This window comes from Triticum aestivum, chromosome 5A (assembly GCF_018294505.1).
Source record: "Triticum aestivum cultivar Chinese Spring chromosome 5A, IWGSC CS RefSeq v2.1, whole genome shotgun sequence".
NCBI classification, from domain to species: domain Eukaryota; kingdom Viridiplantae; phylum Streptophyta; class Magnoliopsida; order Poales; family Poaceae; genus Triticum; species Triticum aestivum.
The window spans coordinates 535,225,042-535,244,472 of record NC_057806.1 but is presented as its reverse complement, the minus strand read 5'-3'; the positions used below and the strand labels follow the sequence as shown (position 1 = coordinate 535,244,472).

The window sequence follows — 19,431 nt, the reverse complement described above, 5'->3', positions numbered from 1 at the left end:
TCTCTCCTCGCACTGGCGCCGAGCAGCCTATTCGGCCTTTAACTCAGCAGCTGCCTTCTTGGCAACCGCATTACTCATCATGGCTTGCTCCTTGGCCCGGACGAGCTCAGCCCGAAGGGTCTCAACCGCGGCATCACTATCTGCAGTTATGCATATCTTAGTATATAAATCTCAGCTTTGTGCTCATATTATTATACATACATATACTGACTGCCCCCAAACATACCTTGCGCCTCGTCGAGCCGCCTGTTAATAAGCGTGATGTCGTCATCCGCCACATCAAGTTTCTGCTTCAAACCTGCAACCTCTGTAGCATGGGCAGTCGCCATGGATGAAACAGCCTGTGTTCCAATTAATTAGATTATTTCCTGGGCATATCTTTTTTGATCCTCTGATCGCCTCCTTTTGGACGCCAACCAGTGTCTCAGGGGCTACTACCTCTACACAGGTGCATTTTTGCACGTAGAGTGCAACTGAAGATATTGCATTGCATACCTTGAAGCCTCTTAGCAGGCCCGTGAAAGCTTCATTCAAGCCGCTTCTCGCGGACAGAATCCTCTCAACTACCGTACCCATTAAGGTACGATGTTCCTCTGAGATGGACGCATGTCGCAACATGTCCATCAATGTATCCGGCGCCTCCCGATTCCTTGAAGCGGCGATGGGAGTACCGACTCCCTTCAAAGGGATATGTTTACTCAACCCTAGAGTCGTCTCCGGCTGTAAACCGGATAGTCTGGGGGCTTTATTGTTGGTCCCCGAAGGGGCCCCACGCCCTAAACCCTGGACTACTGAAGTATCACGTTCAGGCTGGTCTTCATTGTCCCTCGCACCACTTGTTGATTGAGAGGAATCCTCCGGGACGACACCTCAAAGTCATCCGCCCTATTGGGCGAGAAGGTATGTGGAGGCGTCTCGCTTTCCATCATCTCCGGAAGAAGATCCCCCAAGGAGGAGGACTGTTGAGGAAGACTATGTGCCAGACTGCAAACATATATTTTAGATGTTATCCTTGTAAGCGGAAAGGAACGGGATATGTTCAGGACACCCTTGTTCACTTACGATTCGGCTAAGGGCTTGTCCTTACGGGGGAATTGCGCGACAACATCGTCTTCCGAACCCGAACTGCCTGACAAGGACATCCTTCCTCGCTTAGGAGCCTTTACCTCCAAATCTTCGGAGGCGGTCCTCTTCTTCCCATGGGGGGAAGAGATGTCAGCTTCTCCTTCTCTTTTGTCTTCGGAAGAGGGAGTTCCAATCTCCCCGTACATAGTGTCTAGTGTATCTTTAGAATGGAGGACACATTTGGCCTTCTTGCTCTCCTCCTTGTCCTCCTTCGCTGGCACTTAATATGGCGCCGGAGCCAACATCCTTGTTAATACAGGATTAGTTGAGTCCTCGGGAAGAGGGGCCAAAATCCTAAGTCGTTCCGCCTTCTTTATCCAGCCCTGTTCGAAGATTGTTTTCTCAGTATTATGGGATATTTAACTAAGCTGTGTTCAGAAGTCGAGTGCTTACCGAGGTATCCGGATGGTTGCAGTCGAGGCTGATGTCTTCGGTGGTATCCGGCCACTGTTTTCGTGTCCCGAAGAATAACTTCCACATTCCTCTGTGCGTCATGCCGAAGAAGTATTGAAGGGTCCGTGGTCCTTCTGGATTGAACTCCCACATGCGGAGAGGCCGTCGCTGGCACGGCAGGACCCGGCGGACTAGCATTACCTGGATTACATTGATGAGGCCGGTGTCCTTTTCGAGGAGGTTCCGGATGCGTCTTTGTAGCATCTGCACTTTGTCGATTGATCCCCAGTCCAGCCCCTTATTAATCCATGATGCGAGCCGTAATGGAGGGTCAGATCGGAACGCAGGTGTAGCTGCCCACTTGGTACCACGGGGGTTCAATGATGTAAAACCACTCCCGCTGCCATAGGTTGGAAGTTTCTGTGAAGGAGCCTTTTGGCCAAAGAGTATTGGTGAGCTTGTTCACCGTAGCACCACCACACTCTACTTGATTCCCCTTGATTACCTTCAGCTTCACATTAAAGGTCTTGAGCCATAAGCCAAAGTGTGGGGGAATGCGGAGAAAGGCCTCGCACATGACAATGAACGCTGAGATGTGAAGAAACGAGTCCGGAGCTAGATCGCGGAAATCTAGCCCATAATAGAACATGAGTCCGCGAACAAAGGGATGGAAAGCAAACCCTAGCCCCAGGAGGAAGTGGGAGATGAATACAACCCTCTCGCCGGATCCGGGAGTAGGAATAACATGTCCTTTAGCAGGGAGCCTGTGGGGGATTTCCGCGGTCAGGTATCTTGCCACCCGGAGCTTCGCGATATCCTCCTCTGTCCACCCACCGGCCTTGAAGGCTAGGTCCGGACATGACTGGGAGGCTCGGAGCAATTAAGTTGAAACCTGGGTGCTGGGATTCGAGGTTGGAAAGGTTGAAGAAGAGGTAGGCGTAGAGGAGAAAGACGGGTCTGTGCCCCTTTATAAAGGCGATGAATATCAAGCGCCTCCTCATAGGCCTTAAAGCCTGCCTATTCCCAAGGGATCATACCAACGGAACGGTTGGGTTACCCACGCCTGTATTGATGAGAATCCCGCAATAAGGGGGACATGATCTCTGCTTCGACAAGACGTGTCAATAAAACCGCATCTTGAAACATGGAGCGGGAGGCTAAAGAAAAAACGGTTCGAAGTAATGACCGGGCAGGGACATGATGTCACGCTACAGAAGTGGTCAGCAGATTGGACTCGTGAAATATTATACTTACTATGGTTGTGTGTGGTATTTGTTTTGCATAGCCGGACATGTTTTCTGTGGATGCTTTGGAAGTATTCGGAGGAGGAACCCACCTTGCAATGCCGAAGACAATCTACGCGCCGGACACATCGTCATTGAAGCCTGGTTCAGGGGCTACATAGGGAGTCCTGGATTAAGGGGTCCTTGAGCGTCTGGCCTGTGTGACATGGGCCGGACTAATGGGCTATGAAGATACAAGACAGAAGACTCTCTCCCGTGTCCGGATGGGACTCTCCTTGGCGTGGATGGCAAGCCTGGCATTCGGATATGAAGATTCCTTTCTCTATAACTGACTTTGTACAACCCTAGTCCCCTCCGGTTTCTATATAAACCGAAGGGTTTAGTCCGTAGAGGCAATCATAATCATACATACTAGACGTCTAGGGTTTTAGCCGTTATAATCTCGTGGTAGATCAACTCTTGTAGTCCTCATATTCATCAATATCAATCAAGCTGGACGTAGGGTATTACCTCCATCAAGAGGGCACGAAACATCGTGTCCCCTGCCTCCTGTTACCATCAACCTTAGACGCACAGTTTGGGACCCCCTACCCGAGATCCGCCGATTTTGACACCGACACCCCCTTTTTTGCATCCGCACCCTCCATCTCCACCTCTGCCGTTGTATCTCTCCAGTTGCCATGGAGGCATTGTCGGACTTTCGCAACCAGCACCGATGCTCCCGCTCGCCTTCATGACGGAGTTTTCCATCCTGGAGCCATTTGTACCCAGGTACACTCCGCCCTCTGTCGATGACCTCCATGGCGGACACCACGCCCAACAGGTGTTCGGTCAAATGATATTGATCTTATTTTCAAATGATATGTCATCTTTTAGAGTACGAAGGATGGTGAGCTACTCGACCATGGAGGATGAGTTGTTGTGCAATGTGTGGTTGGCCGTACCCGCTGATTTCATGGGCAGGAGAAAATGGGAGGCCTTCTGGCAGCAAGTGCACAAAACATTTCACACACAAAAGCACATTACACCCTACAACATGTGCATAATTCAACCACGCGACATGAGGTCATTATCGTATCGCCGGCACACTATCCAGATCAGCGTCACCAAGTTTTGCGACATGGTTTGTCAGCTCGAGGCAAAATAGGCATTGCACGCGACAGAGGACGAGATCGTAAGTTTTGCTTCCTCTTGCTCAACTTGTTGATTGATTCATTAACTTAATGTTGGTTTATACATTATATGTAGTCTGCACGCTGCCGTGGTGTACCACAAGACATGAGGATGGCCATTTACGTGCATACACTGTTGGATGAAGCTGAAGGGGGAGTATGTGTGGAGTGACATGATCCGTTGATTAAAAACTTGTTGGACATCCATGATCTAGTCGAATTTGAGACATTGTTGTACTAGACTTAATTTACATGCTATGTATGGATGATTTGTGCTATTTTCTATCCGAACTTTATGAATATCGGCCGGTTCGCATGAATTTCGTCCGGTTTGCTTAAATATGGGTTGAAATGTATGCGGTTACGGTTGGACGGATACAGGAGGAAAGTTGTGGGTTGCCGTTGAAGATGCCCTTAGTAACGTGATTTGTTGGTAACTGTACGTCCGGTAAAATCGCTAATTACTACTCTCGTTCCTAACCAATCGTTCAGTTAAGCCCATGGGATGAGACTTGCCTGCGCCCCGCGCGTGCACCCATCCGTGCTCCCGCGTACGTGGCTTGATTTGATTGGAACAAAATAAGGCCCGGGCCCACCCCGTTAAAATCAAAGGGGGTGGTTAGATTAGGAAGGAAAAAGGAAAAAAACAGCCGTAGGATGAAGTGGGAGCATGGATGGGAGCATGAGGAGGGAGCAGGCTAGCCGGATCCAAGCGCATGACCTAGCTAGATCCAAGCCTGTAGAGCGGCATGCGTAGATGGTCGTGGCGTTGGTGCGGATGTCGACGTCCCCGGACGTCGAGGAGGACCGACTCGGGAAGCAAGCTCAGATCGTCGAGGTGGATAGGTCGGTCGAGGTCGTCGGCATCCTCCTCCTCGTCTTTGGAGGCATCGTCATCGTCATCCTCCTCCTCCGTGGTGTTCTCGATGTCGTCGTCCTCGTCGATGATGAGCGACGAGAGATCGATTTGACTGTCTTCATTCTCCATAGGCGGCGGCGACCGGCGAGTCCTCGCATTCGAGACTGAGAAGGATGAATTCTTTTTTTGAGGAACGAGAGGGGAATGAAATAGGCCTCGGTTCTGTGATGGGCTGTGAAACTCCGAACAAGGCTTGGGGCCCAAGAAAGTTTAAAGTGTTGATCGCATCAACTTTCTCTTTCTTTTCTAAAAAATAATCAATTTTTCTCCTTCTCATATCTATGTTATTTATTTTCTCTCCGAAAAATCTATATTTTTTTCGGGGAAAATCTATATTGTTTACCGAAAACTCTACTCCCTCCGTCCCATACGGATGTATATGGGGATGGAGTTAGTATGTTTTCTTAGTTGAAAAAAAACTATGGTGTGATCAGAGAATGGGGGTTGGTCAAAATTCATTCTGGCATTAAAACAAAAAAAATCCAAAGTTAAACAAACAAAATCAAGATATAAGATGAGTATAATATTATCCCTGTTGGTGCATCATTATCCTATATATTACTATACTTAGTACATTTGACTTGTAACCTTAGTTTGGTGCATGTTCTGGTTCTTAATTACTATGTTGCAACTCGTGATACACACAACAAATACATAGGAGCATATTGCTGTCGTCATACAATTTTAAGAAGCACACTAATATAACTGCACATTGATTATTCTTGCTTGACGGACGTTGAAAGTCTTGAAGCCCCATCCTTAATGTGCCCAAAAGACTCAACAAAGTCATCCATAAGTTGAATATAATCTGGAATTATTTCCTCGTCGACCGACAAACTTACCATAATAGTGCTATTGTAACTCTGACATTGCACAAGCAGAGCCTGCAAAACAAGTCTTTTTGATTAAATACAAAATTGGGTGAGAAAATGATTATAATTTTATAGGTTTACTTCTGTTCATGTTATTTTTCATGATGAAGTTTTACATGTGTAGTTACAAAAAAATTGAACCTAGCTTGGTTGGTAGGATGTGCTCGTGTAATGAAGTTTTACATGTAGTGTTACTACAAAGAACTGAGGTTAGCTTGTTGGTAGGGTGTGCTCGTGTATTCCCACTGAAGGTCAAGGCATATCCTTAATTAGGCGGCCATTTACTGACAGAATATCAAGATAGATGTAACTTAAAATGCCTCTACCTATTGTTGGCCCTGGGTTCAAGTTCACACATAGCAAAAAAAAAAAAGGAAGATGAAATGCATCTATGAAAATACTACCTACCATTATTATTTCATAAACACTATTGGCGAGAGGCATCAGATTACAACTCTCCTTGTTTGAGTACTCTTTAACTCAAATTTGTTCCTTGCAATTATATATATTGTAGTTACTCCCATGTGCATCCATCATTTTGGAGGCACTATATGACGAAGTGGTAAATTAAGCATGCACATGTGGTTTTTTGATGTTTTGGATCATATTCTTTCCTTTTTGCTCCAATAACCTAGAGTACATAACTTAGCAGAGTTGTTTTGATAATTCAGAAAGAATTAGAGTGGTTTTGTGATCAAGTGGTGCATGAGGACTAGTGTCCGCGCATTTTACCCGATAGATGATTAGGTTGAAAAAGGGTACAAAGGTGGATTAAGGTTGAAGGTTTTGATGCAAGATCATGAGTGACTTACTTGCGGAGCTCCATAAACACTAGGCGCAATGAAGACAACAGGGTGCCCATAAAACTCTATTTGTTCACTTGGTCCAACCAGGTTTGAGAACGCAAGAGTTGTATTTGCAAACATACGACCAAAGATAAAAGCACCAGCCTGCTTGGATTATCAGTGTTAGTTTGTTAAACAAGGTGTTGCTTAAGTATGTGAAAGTTAATTGTAGAAGGAGAACAAAATAAACAAGTACAAAGTGGCAGCAATATACCTTCAGACCAAACATTTTGAGAAACGATTCGCCCATCTTACACGTGAAGATAACTTCAAGCGAGCTCTTTTTCCTATCCACGGTCTTCTTTGCCTTGCGGACATATGCAAGTGGATCATCGTGCATCGCCAAATGAAATGGAAGGAGCATATAGCCTAGTTGATTTCCCCAGTCCACATCGTTGCTCTTACCAGAGTCGATCATATCAACATATGTCTGTACACAGTTATAAGAAAACATTAGGCCTTAATGGCATGCTACAATTGGTAATGAAATTATGTAAACCTCTGTCTGGAAATAAATTATGTCCCAACAAATGTGTAATCAAACTGACCACTTCAATATTGACTGGTACTCCCTCCGTCCGGAAAATCTTGTGTTAACTTTTTTTCTTAAATGGATGTATCTAGCATAGCACTAATTTGGTGCTAGACACAGTCATTTGAGGGACAAACTTTTTCGGACGGAGGGAGTAATCTACATTGAAATTATTTAGGTTGGTTGGGTGAACTCATTAGGTTGTCAAGAAACATATTCATACATACAATGATTTCTATTATTTTAATAAACATGTATATTTGTATGAAAAGTAAAGATATGTATTCTGGCGATAGATATATGAATAAATTTTAAAACTAATGGCATCCACTTCAAAAAAAAATTGTACACATTTTCGTGAAGAAGCTTACTTGTAGGCTAGTGGTTGGTCTTGTATCAACAAGGAGGATAGACCGCAGACATATTTTGCTGGTGTTATTGGCACCTATCATAAATTTAAGGTAAGTTCACAGGCGTGTATAGTTCAAAGATAAGTGCTCTTCATCCCGATATATTTGTCGCGGAAATGAATATATTTAGAACTAAAAACATGTCCAGATAAATTCATGTCTGTGACAAGTAATTTATGACGGAGGGGTCCAGCAGGAGAAGTTATAACATACTTTTGTTTTGTTGCCAAACATCACTTACCAGATTTGCGAAAAAAATATCTTGATAGAGCAGCAGAAGTCGCTCCGACTAGCACGTCATTGACAGTCTCCGGAAACAAAAGAGAAATACAGATACACATTAATGACTCTTCACGTGGGCTGCACGTAGTACCTAGATCGAAGGGTTAACTTGTATGACCATTTTTACCTGGCTCCAAGGATGCAGATGAATACACAGAGAATCACATCACAGATGAGGATTCTACAAGAGTGGCATGATCGAAATGGTAGCTAGATATACTTACGCAGTTCATGGCACTCTTGATGAACTTGACGTCCTCCAAAGGAAGGCTCCGGTGCACGAAGCGCCGGCGGGAGCTGGACGCGGCGCCGTGGTCCACGTACTTGAACGGCGTGTGCGGGTCTCTCAGGAACGCAATGGTCGCGGCGAAGAGGGTGACGTCCACCATGGTGTTCCACGCGAGCACAAGATACGACCAGGCCCACGCGAGGAACGCCAGGACACCCCCCTTGGACCGTGGTCGCGGCGCGTAGATGGCGCCCGTGCGCGCCGGCTGCTCCGGCATGGCCGGCAGGCGCGTCGGGTCGGCAGCGCTACGCGCGGACGCCAGGAGGAGCGCGATGAGCGTCGTGCCGTCGCCGAGGGAGTGGTGCACGCGGATGACGGCGGTGGAGGTGGCCTCGGAGGTCGGGAAGTCGAGGAAGTGAAACTCCCATAGCGGCCGGGAGCGGTCCATGGGGAGCGCGGGCAGCGAGGCCAGGTAGTCTTCCACGGCCCGGTCCGGGTCGGCCGCCACGGCGACAGGGTCCAGCGTCGGGATGATGGTGTGGTCGTCCACGTTCACCACCGTGCGCACCCACCGCGGGTTGCCACCATTGGCCTCGTCTGTCACCTGACACAAATGACCAAAACTAGTATCAGTATCACCTACCTTCGCCGATAGCGATATACGTAAGATTCTAGGTAGTACTAAGAGCGTATATATACCTGAATGCTGCAGAAGCGCGGGTATCGGGCGAGCTGGGCGGCGATACCGGCGCTGAAGACGGGGAGGTTTACGGGGCAGCCAAGGCCGAGGGTGACGACGATGTATATGGGTTCCATGAGCCTCGCAGTAGGGGTGACGGGCTCCCCATCCGCCGTGGGATCGTCCGCCGGTGCCTTTCTTGGCGTGCGTATCGGGAGCAGCGGGCTTGTCGGCAGAGCGGCCACAGAGTGGCTGCCATTGGTACCGCTATCGCCCATGGCCACTGAACTGGTGAGTGGTTTCAAGAATGGTGAGCTCGCTAGCTACTCGATCACTGCGCTTATGAAGTGATCAGCTCGATCTGTAGGTTTAATGGATGAGGATTGCTAGCTAGCTGCATCACTGTGCGCAGTCACATGCTCTGGTTTTTACAGGATGGGCCGGGGCCGGGCTCAGTCGACAGGAGAAGAGACAGAGAAGCACTCCACCATTACTAGCGATCTGGCAGGCAGCAGGCGTATACAGCTAAGTTAACAAAAGTAACTCCGGTGTTCCCCGGAGGCACCATCCGTCCAGGTCGAGATAACAATAACATGGATCTAAGCGGCAGCCAGCAGGTGAAGCACAGGGTTTTAAACCTGGCGTCTTCCTGCCTGCTGCTGCAGGCTTCTGGAATCGACCATAAATCAGCAAGGCGTGTTTGGTTGCAGCAGTGAACAGTAGCTGCATTGTATACACATCTCAATTCAGCCTAATTCTGAAAAAACAGTCTCATATGCAATATCTGTAAGTTGTTTGGTTGCCTGCATATGGACTTCTTGCATTAGGGGATCAATTTTGACAGGTTATTTGGATGCATGCATTGTCTCGGCGCATACAACACGCTGTTTGGTTGCCCGCATGGGTATGATTAAGAGCTAGCACTTGCACTTAGCACACAGGGTTAACAGCTAGCAGAGGAAAGGGAAAAAGAAATGCAGTATGCGCCGGACCATGGCGACTGCGGTGGATAGTGGCCGTAGCGCCGTGTCCGACATGACGAGCATGGAGTCGTGGACGAGCGACCCCGTCGGCGGCACGACGAGCGACACCGTCGGCAAACTAGTTACGGTGCTCGTGCAAAAACAGTCGATAAAGGAGGAGAATGCAGTGCTCGCACCATGGTATCGTCAATGCTGTGGACGAGAGAGGAGGCCGAGATGATCGAAGCTCGAAACGTCTCCAGTGTAGTAGGGCGAGAAAGAGGAGGCCAAGATGATCGACCCCGTCGGCAGTGCGGCGAACTGCAGTGTGCACGGAGACAGACAACACAAGAAAGCAGTGCGCGCGTCATTGCAGTGTCAGTGCAGTAGGAGGACGATAGAGAGTAGGCCGAGATGAGCGACGATGAAAACGACTCTAGTGTAGTAGGATGTGGGCAAGGAGATCAAGGGGAAGGGCTTCAGCGTCGAGAGGGACGAATATGAGGGCTCTGAGCAGAGGACAGGGGAGCTCGACATGGCGGCGTCAGTAGTTCAAAGAGAGATGGAGCTACGATTGTCGAAACCAAAAATTTACAACACAAATGTTGTGAGGAACTGCGAGATTAGGCTGCTGGTCAAAGGAAATTTCAAATGATTGATCGTGCGCGACGAATCTGACAAAATCCGACCAGAATAGCTCCAAACAGGAAGACAAAATTAAGAACTTACGGTCGACGAAATTACGAACCGATCACCTGAATGAAACCGTAGCATCGAGGTGCATCTTTTTCGTGGAGTTTACCTCGAATCGAAGCACCGTTGTCTAGATCAGAGGGAGGAGATTAAATAGGAGCTTAGCGAAGGTTGAAGAACCTCAGGTAATCACCTGGCATCCCTCCTCTAGTCTCCACTCTGCAAGGCCCCGCTCGCTTGCGCTCGACTCGGCCTGGCTTGCAACAAACTGTGGAATTGAGTGTTTCCAGCGAGGCAGGCTGTGGGCTGCTTTAAAAAGCGTGCGATACAGACCCAACAATGAAATCAGACAACCAAATAGGTCTTTTTCTTCTCGCGCGGGCCTGATTAGGCTCGATGGGGACAACTAAACACGGCCCAATTGATCCAAGCTCACAGGCATTTTGAACAGCCAACCTCCCAATGAACCGAAGCTTCAGTAGCTCGCGCCGACGTTGCCGCGATGCGATATGCTCATCACCTCAAGGATGTGATGCAGCCTCATCAATCTATTGGTGGATACAACGTTGCTGCCGCAATATATACGAGCAGATGGGTTGAGACTTGAGAGAGCGTTGTTGGAATTAATCTACGGTTGAAACAAACCGTGAGAGAAAAGGGGAGCCTTTTGACCCCAGGTGTGCAATGATCGGAAGCACACCACACATCCACACGTTTGGTTTTGGTTCCATGTACCCAGCACACACACATATATAAGGAAAAGGGGGTTTTCATTATGGATAACAACATATCGATCTAAACCACCTAACTGCCGATCCTGAATATGTGCTGAGGTATGTGAAGGCCATCTCCACCACCGGCCACCGCAGAGCTGTGCCTGCGGCAACCCTGCTGTCATCCTCGCCACCGTGCTGCTTCTTCCCCAACATCTCCTCGCCACTGGAGACACAAAGGTGCAGCCGTGGGCTACACAGGGGCTGCATCGAGATATCGCCAAGTACCTGTAAGTTTGTACGCTTCCGCATAAAGTTGTTGATCTAGTCTGAGATTAGGACCATACGTTGATTAGCCTAAAGGCTAATTTATCTAACATTGGTATCTCGAGCCTATCTAATCTGGCTAGAACACAAATTAGGCCTTCCAAACGTTAATTCCAAGTTAAATGGCCTAATTGATCTAAGATGATGGTTTTCGGTTAATGATGTGGTAGTCCTGATTGATCAAGTGCATCTCTTATTTTTGCCCCTATGTCATGTTAATGCTATGATCAGTAGCTAGCAGTTTTTCTGATAGCACATAAATTTTAATTGTTAATGTTCATGGTTATAAAGCCTTGATCCGAATCAAGTTAATATGAAGTAAAAAGGTATTGGCTCGATTAGCAGTGAGAAGGAGGGGAAATCGCAAGAAATCAAAGAAATCCGAATGGCAATCTTCCCCTAATCCCCAAATCCCAGCCCAGATCAACATTAAAAAAGGAAAGAGGGACTGGGACTTGTGTTGTTGTTGCCGGCCAACGTGCGTACTCACCATGGCAAGAAGGACGTCGTCCTTCGGGACGACGGCCGGAATGATGCGCCTGGCCGATCGCCTCTCTAATGGACGCGCGCAGCCAACGCTCCGTGCGTTTGCTCGCCGCCGTCACCACCAAAGATTGCGCCGGCGCCCGCCGGCGAGATGTGCTCCTCCGGTCCATGCGCGTGCAGCGTGGTCGCCACCGTTCGACGAGGAAGCACACGGCGTTGGTCCGCAGTAAGCTTCTCCGGCGAACGGAGCCGGCACGCCGCCATGCTTCTGCTGCGCGGCGCCGCCGAAGCGGTCGCCGTTTTCTCTCATAGAGGCGAGCGGAGATTTCGGGGAGAAAGTGGGGAATGAGGTAGGGTTTGACCGGCAACCTGTTTTGTTCCGGCTGGGATGATACGGACCGTCCACTGAATCGGACGGCTGAGGTCGGCGCCCAGGCTAGCTGCTGGGCTTTCGAGTGGATAAAGGGCATAATCTGACCGGTGGTTGAGGCCTAAGTTGTCCAGGCCCCGGGAGATTTTTCTTTTTCCCTGAGAATTTTTCTCCTGGGCAAATCAATGAAAGGCAACCGTGGGTATCATGGGCAAAATTTAATGTTCTTTGCATTTTCCTTTTATTCAGTGCTTTTATGTATTATGATCATTCTCAAAATGTGTTGCGCTGCTTTAAAATGAAAATATCTAGAAAATTATGTTGTAAATTATGTTTTAGGTTTTCAGAATAAACCTTTTTTGGGGTACTTTTAACACATGAAATTTGATGATGAGTATCATTTAAATATATTTGATGTAGGATTTTTTTTAAATTTGATATTTAATCTAAGAATGATGTGGCCAATATCTATAATGAATTATTCATTTTTTTTAAAGTGCCCTTTATGCAGTTTTTTTTCAAGTTATGTCTTATGTACTAATTAAGTTAGAAAATGCCCTGATTTTAAAGGAGAAATATGATATGAGATTATGATGTCATTTACTTTCAGTGGTAATCTCTCTTTAATAGCATGTCAATGTTGAATTATGAGATGATATTTTTTTTTGCACAGTTATGTTCAACTTAAAAAATTTATGAATAATTTTTTTTTGGATATCAAACATGAATTTTATGTTGATTTTATGATAATGTTATTCCGTAATGATGTGATCATCACTAACGGACTAAAGTCACCTCAACAAAAATGCTAATGCGTGGTGCGGTTTTCCGCGTCGCACTATGCATCTAATAATGTTGGGCATGTGTGCTCCTTGAACAATACTAAGGTTTATGTTGATTCATTTTATATTGAAATTAAGATATGCACTGTTGAAATAAGCATAATTGACCAAAATAGTATTGATAAAGTTATGATTGATTTTCTAACCAAATAAATGTTGTTTAAAGAATTTTATGTGATATGCAATATCCTAGTCATTATATGACATTTTTATGAAATCTATCCAAAGTACATGTTGCCATTCATTTGACCATCATAATTTGTCAAATATTATTATTTCATGAATTATTATGTAACTTTATGTCCAAATTTTATTATTTTAATCTTATGATAACCTGACGATAATGTTAATGTCAATTTTAATGTTGGCAATGGCATTTATATTTATGACATTTTCACTCTGAATGCCCTCTTTAATGATTACTCGGTGGGAGGGACATTCCTATTTATATGTTAATTCAAATGTCATTTTCATTGTATGTCATTGACAATTCTAACGATAATTTTGACACTCAAGTTCAATATTTATATTATCGTTGTGAGATTTAGTGTCAAAAGGCATCATAGTGCCTCATGGCACACACGATTATATTATGATGTTACTTTATGTTAATGATGGCAATTAATTTAGTCGTAGTTCTTGTTGGTCATTACGAGATTTTACATCTCCCTAGTCAAAATGGAACCAACGAGAAGTTTTGATTAGAGATTTAATGAGCAAGCGTTCTAATGGCATATGATGATATTCTTATTGATTATGTTTTTCATGTGTCATTTACGAATGAGTAAGGTTCTTTTTTGTTATCTTCCCAACGGTGATACAAATTAGAATAAAAATTAAGCATGTTTTTATTCATGCCATTGCATGGTTAGTTCATGCATGATTTTTTGTTATGATGATCATAAAGTTGTCTCCTCTTTTCCAGCAATAATAATGATGTCAAACTTCTGTTTGGCATAGAAGAACCTTATGTAAATAACTTTTCCACATCGAGAGTGGAGATCATTGTCTCATGTAAGGAATCTCCCAATGTTTTTCTGCCATTAAGGTTGAAGGATGTTAATCATGATGATAAGACAAACATTGGGAGAGGACGCATGTGCCATCATGCACATCACTAATGCAAAGGAGATTAAAGTCAAAACTATTGGATTTATTCCACTAGTTTTTGGAGATGACTTAATTTTTCATCTTATTGATGATGCTTTGTTCATGCTCCTAGTTATTGGGAAACCTTGATTTGGTCTCTCAAATAGATGCCGTTATCTTATATGTTATTAAGTCAACTCCAATTATGTAATGTTAGTCCCACCTTATGGTGAGATGAATTATGTTTTCACTAATTGAATCTTTTGTAAAGATTAGATGCTATGTTATAATTGAGTATGCAAGAGAAGTGTAATTAATGAGACCTCATCAAAATTGTGGTTTTAGACCACATTTCGAGGGGGAGGCTAGAAGTCTCATTCAATATGATATATCGCGTTCACTTCTCCTACTTAGATTATAGCATGTACAACTAAGCAAACTATGTATCTCAATTCTCTAATTAAGATGGAACCAACGAGAAGTCTTGGTTGGAGAATGTATGAAAAGCACATTCTAATGTTGGTTCTCTAATTAAGATCCAACAAATCTTATTTAGAAGAATGAATGAAAAATGACTCCTTTATCATGTTAGCGTGTACTTAGTCCCTTATGAACATTACAAAGCACACATGAATGCTAAAGTGGCAAGCTTGCTAGTCTAATGACCATCATGATGTAACATGTTGATTATATATGACCAACGTCATTTATAATCATATGTGACACTTCACTCAAGTGGCAAGTTTGTTAGTATCATGTGGCTTGTGGTTATATTTTGACTAACGTTGTTTATAATCATTTGTCACTACTCTTTAAGTTCTTTTCCATCTTCAGCCCAACGGTGTTGTGGTTTAGAACTGAAATGATTATTATTAAGATTCTGGATATGTTTTTAAATCCTTTAAATAAAGTGATCATCGGGGAACCTAGAGAGTATGAACATGAATCTTAAGGATAACTCCATTAGATCTTTATTCATATGCATCAGGTAAGTTGAGAAAAAATGCCTATTGCAACACTTGATGTTGAGACTTAACAATTACCCAGTGATTGATAATGTGTGTGAACGATCATCTTAGAGGCTTGTGTGATAACGAGCTCTAATGATGTATGGGACTCAATAGAGTTTACTCAACGAGTTGTTGTGATGCTTGGATTGTTATTATAACATGCTCTTGTGTTGGCGAAGTTAAGAATGGTCTTAGGACTCAACCATAAGTTTTCGTCATGGAGAAGTTTGACATAAGGCATGTTATCTAAAGAAATACAATTATGAAATAATACAAGCATTGGGCCTCTCGTACCATAAAATGAGGGGGAGTAAGATTACTAACTTGTGAAGATGGAATATTTTTGGCGAGCCAATAATTTTTTTTCTATTTATGACATAGGATCTTGGTGATGCCTCATACTTTGCTTGTATTGAATTTTGCCAAGATATAGGTCTGAAAGGAGTACAAATTTTATTATGACGACATACATCGATAGAGTACGAAAGAAAATATTAAGTGGTAGTACTCTATCTTACCTGCTACTAAAGTTAAGGGCAATAAAGGTGGACATTTCGGTGTCCAAGGAACCATTATGAACTGATCAGATAATGTCGATTCCTTTATGCTTCGGTTGTCAGAAGCAGTATGTGTATTCAGGTATGAACGTGCCCTTGTTTGTGATCGGGATAATTGGCAAATATAGAAGTAAGTCCAGAAATGGACCAGTAGAAAAACCGCTACAGCCTTGTAGATATGCAAGGCAATAAAGTTTACATGCTCACTAATGAGAAGTTTGATAACCTTGATATCTTGTGTTATTCAGACATTGTTTATGCGAGATATGTGGATATTAAAGTTTCCACGTTACGTTACATCCTCATTCTTGCATATGGAGTTATATTGTGGAAAAGCTCCTTAATGACACTGATGGCATTAGAAATATGCATTTAATTATGTGGCGTGTTAAGAGGCTACTGGGCAGGTTATATGTCAAGAAATTTTATTCCCGAAATTATGGTGGTAGACAACATATTTTTAACCACCTACTGCAATATGATACGCAGTTTTCTATGCGAGTAACAACAAGTTGAATGGCATTGCCAAAGCCATTGACAATATGTTTAGTGTTGTGAAAAATAGAATCCAGGATCAAGCTATTGAAGTTGAGCGTATGAGAACATTTGAATGTTTTACGGATCCGTTTATCGAAGGCTTGCCACCCATACTTATGATTATGTTGCCGGCATGGGGTTACTGGAAAGCCTTTTGATCCTGAAAATGAGGACCGTTCAATAAACCAACTCCCATAAAGTAATATGTTATCCATTTCAAGATAGAATGGTGTACTATAAGTATTGAGGTTTAATGACACCTTTTGGCCATTAGAACACCTTACTTTGGTATATTATTTCTATTAAGAATGGGCTTATGATGTTTGTTAACCTTACGATCAAGGGGGAGAATGTTGGAATTAATCTACGGTTGAAACAAACCGTGAGAGAAAAGGGGAGCCTTTTGACCCCAGGTGTGCAATGATCGGAAGCACACCACACATCCACACGTTTGGTTTTGGTCCCATGTACCCAGCACACACACATATATAAGGAAAAGGGGGTTTTCATTATGGATAACAACATATCGATCTAAACCACCTAACTGCCGATCCTGAATATGTGCTGAGGTATGTGAAGGCCATCTCCACCACCGGCCACCGCAGAGCTGTGCCTGCGGCAACCCTGCTGTCATCCTCGCCACCGTGCTGCTTCTTCCCCAACATCTCCTCGCCACTGGAGACACAAAGGTGCAGCCGTGGGCTACACAGGGGCTGCATCGAGATATCGCCAAGTACCTGTAAGTTTGTACGCTTCCGCATAAAGTTGTTGATCTAGTCTGAGATTAGGACCATACGTTGATTAGCCTAAAGGCTAATTTATCTAACAAGCGTCACTGTCTAATACTGTCATGCGCTGACGGCAGTGATGATAACTGATGTTATGTCCCAAAATAAGTGTCGCTCGTGTACGTAGTGATCTATCTGTCTGGCTAATCTCTGTCCCGCAACGATAAAGGGAACTAACTAACTGGAAGAACACATGTGTACACATATGTTTGGACCGGTGGTCACTACAGTAATACAGAGTTGCATTGATTAGCCGAGTGTCAGTATTAGACACAGCTTGCATGGCGTGGCAAAAACTGCATCCCGACTTCGGTCGACATCGGATGCAGTTTCTGGAAGCATCGACAGCTAAGTGTGTACGTTCTCCGTCGTGTACTGATGGCCAGCAGTAGCAGTCAGAACCATGAACTGCACATGGTACTGATCCTTGTATTGTATTGTGAGTATCCGAGAATCCAGTACGTAGTAGTTATGGCGGTAGCAGTCAAATCTACTATGATCTGGACATCTAGTACGCCTCACGTAGCAACTCTCTTGGCTTTAGTTTCGTGCCGCTTTTACTGCGAGACGCACGACGTCTGGCTTGGCATATAAGGCCCTCCACTATGTAGGCTAAAAATAATGTCAAATACACTTTTGCTTCATTTCACATTGGTACCCTTCATTGTTCAGCCGGTGACATAAAAAAGATTCTGGGAACCGGAGCAAGTAGCTGCTCCGGTGCCAAATCCACAAAGCAGTAAACAATTAGCTCCTGGCTCACCGAAGGAAGTGAAGCATACCAAAAACACTCACATAAAGCAAGTAGTTGATGGCTGGTTGAGTATTTTATTGGCCTCTTGGGTCCCGCTTTTTTCAAGGCTGCGAACACATATTGTGAGACCGGTACCAGATAATGTTTTCAGGGCATCGCTGCCCAGCCAACTATATTTTAATGGACTAGGAATCAACTACATAGTGGAAGGCCTAAGAGCAACTCCAATCTCCAATGGGGTGACCTAAAGGACGCTGATTTTGTCTGGGTTTTTTTCGTTTGAGTCAGCCTGTCCGCCTGTCCTTATTCGTTTTTTTGTTTGGTTCGGTCGGTGCACCCAACGAAAGCCAGACCCATTTTGTGCATATTCGCGTCGGCATTCAGTCAAACATCTGGTGGGCGAGCTCCCGCGCGACCTCACCCTGCAACCGCGAGCTCACCTCCGTCGCCTCGCCCGCGAGCTCCCGTCCGCAGCTCGCCGGGCCCATCGCGCGCGCCCCACCCCCGCCCCGCAGCTCGCCGTACCCGCCCTGCAACTCGGTCACGCCCCCGCGAGGTCGCCTCCGCCGATGCCCGTGCTCCGGTCGCGCGCTCGCACCAGCACATGCATGCAAGCAGCCGCCCCCCGCGTAGACATCACACGCAAATCACGAGCAGTTTCATGCCAAGAGGCTCCGTGCACAACTTGATGCAAGCATCCAATGATTGTCTGACTAGCATCCGACGAGTATCTGACCTGCATCCGACGAGCTTCCAACCAACAGTCGTGCAGCCTCGCCCCGCGCCCCGCCCCGCAGCTCCTGCACCGCCGCGCCCGCGCCCCGTCGCATGCGCCTCACCGGCTTTGCAACAGCTCTCGCCCCGGCCGCGCACCGCACGCCACTCGCACTGCGTGCCCCTCCCCGCAGCTCCGGCCCCGTGCCACTCGTGCCCGAGCTCCGCCGGCAGCAGCTCGCCGGGGCTGCAGTAGCTCTCGCCCGACAGCGCACCGCACGCCACCCCGCGTTGTACGCCAGCAGCCGCTCGCGCCTCGCCCACGCCCCAGCGAGGTTGTCGAGAGCATGGGGTAGCGCGTGTTCTCGCTGTGGAGGTGCGCCGCCTGCGCGGTGAGGTCGCCGAGAGCATCCGCTTGGCCCGGCGTTGCCCCGGCTCCGGTGCTTCTCCGGCGCTGCCCCCTTGCTCCCTACTAGCTCGCGACGGAGGCCGAAGCGGCCGGTGGCGGGGCACTGTGGGGTGGATGGGAGAAAGAGAAAAAAGAGGAGAGAGACGGGGTGGAATGGGTGGGTGGCTGACAGATGGGCCAGTGCTCGCATACAGCGGGCGGAGGCGGACGAGGAGGTCACAGAAAGCGTTCGCTTTGTGTCCACCGCGGATCCAAATATATCTTAAATTTAGGATGAAAATGGGTCTGAGCGGACACGAAACGGACAGCGGACGTACGCTGTGTCCGTTTAAATCGCTCCGTTGCGCCAACTTTTGTGTCTGGATGACCCAAACAGAGAAAATGGATCACCCCATTAGAGTTGCTCTAAAGAAATAAAAGTGGCTGAACTACCGTGTGTCGATCCTCGAGACAAAGAGCACTAGCTAGCTATACTTCC

General features: G+C 45.9%; 1 protein-coding gene and 1 long non-coding RNA gene across 2 annotated transcripts; both read right to left on the bottom strand.

Annotated features, from left to right (window-relative positions):
• Nucleotides 1-5,355: 5,355 nt before the first annotated feature.
• Nucleotides 5,356-9,312, bottom strand: LOC123104559 (wax ester synthase/diacylglycerol acyltransferase 11). Its single transcript, XM_044526433.1, has 7 exons — nucleotides 8,723-9,312; nucleotides 8,019-8,627; nucleotides 7,754-7,820; nucleotides 7,474-7,547; nucleotides 6,785-7,000; nucleotides 6,538-6,675; nucleotides 5,356-5,737 (listed from the first exon to the last, which is right to left on the bottom strand). The coding sequence occupies exons 1-7, from the start codon at nucleotides 8,978-8,980 to the stop codon at nucleotides 5,570-5,572; spliced, it is 1,530 nt and encodes a 509-aa protein (XP_044382368.1). The 5' UTR covers nucleotides 8,981-9,312; the 3' UTR covers nucleotides 5,356-5,569.
• A 1,697-nt stretch (nucleotides 9,313-11,009) lies between these two features.
• Nucleotides 11,010-12,209, bottom strand: LOC123104560 (uncharacterized). Its single transcript, XR_006450432.1, has 2 exons — nucleotides 11,888-12,209; nucleotides 11,010-11,358 (listed from the first exon to the last, which is right to left on the bottom strand). It is a non-coding gene; the product is annotated as an uncharacterized lncRNA (long non-coding RNA).
• Between the last annotated feature and the right edge of the window lie 7,222 nt (nucleotides 12,210-19,431).

What these genes read in the sequence shown, in the direction of transcription:
- LOC123104559 (XM_044526433.1), bottom strand. Translation starts at nt 8,980, where the DNA reads ATGGGCGATAGCGGTACCAATGGCAGCCACTCTGTGGCCGCTCTGCCG. An exon ending in TCAAGAGTGCCATGAACTGC is followed by an intron (nt 7,821 to 8,018) that starts GTAAGTATATCT and finishes TTGTTTCCGGAG; the next exon opens with ACTGTCAATGACGTGCTAGT. An exon ending in ATATTTTTTTCGCAAATCTG is followed by an intron (nt 7,548 to 7,753) that starts GTAAGTGATGTT and finishes AATTTATGATAG; the next exon opens with GTGCCAATAACACCAGCAAA.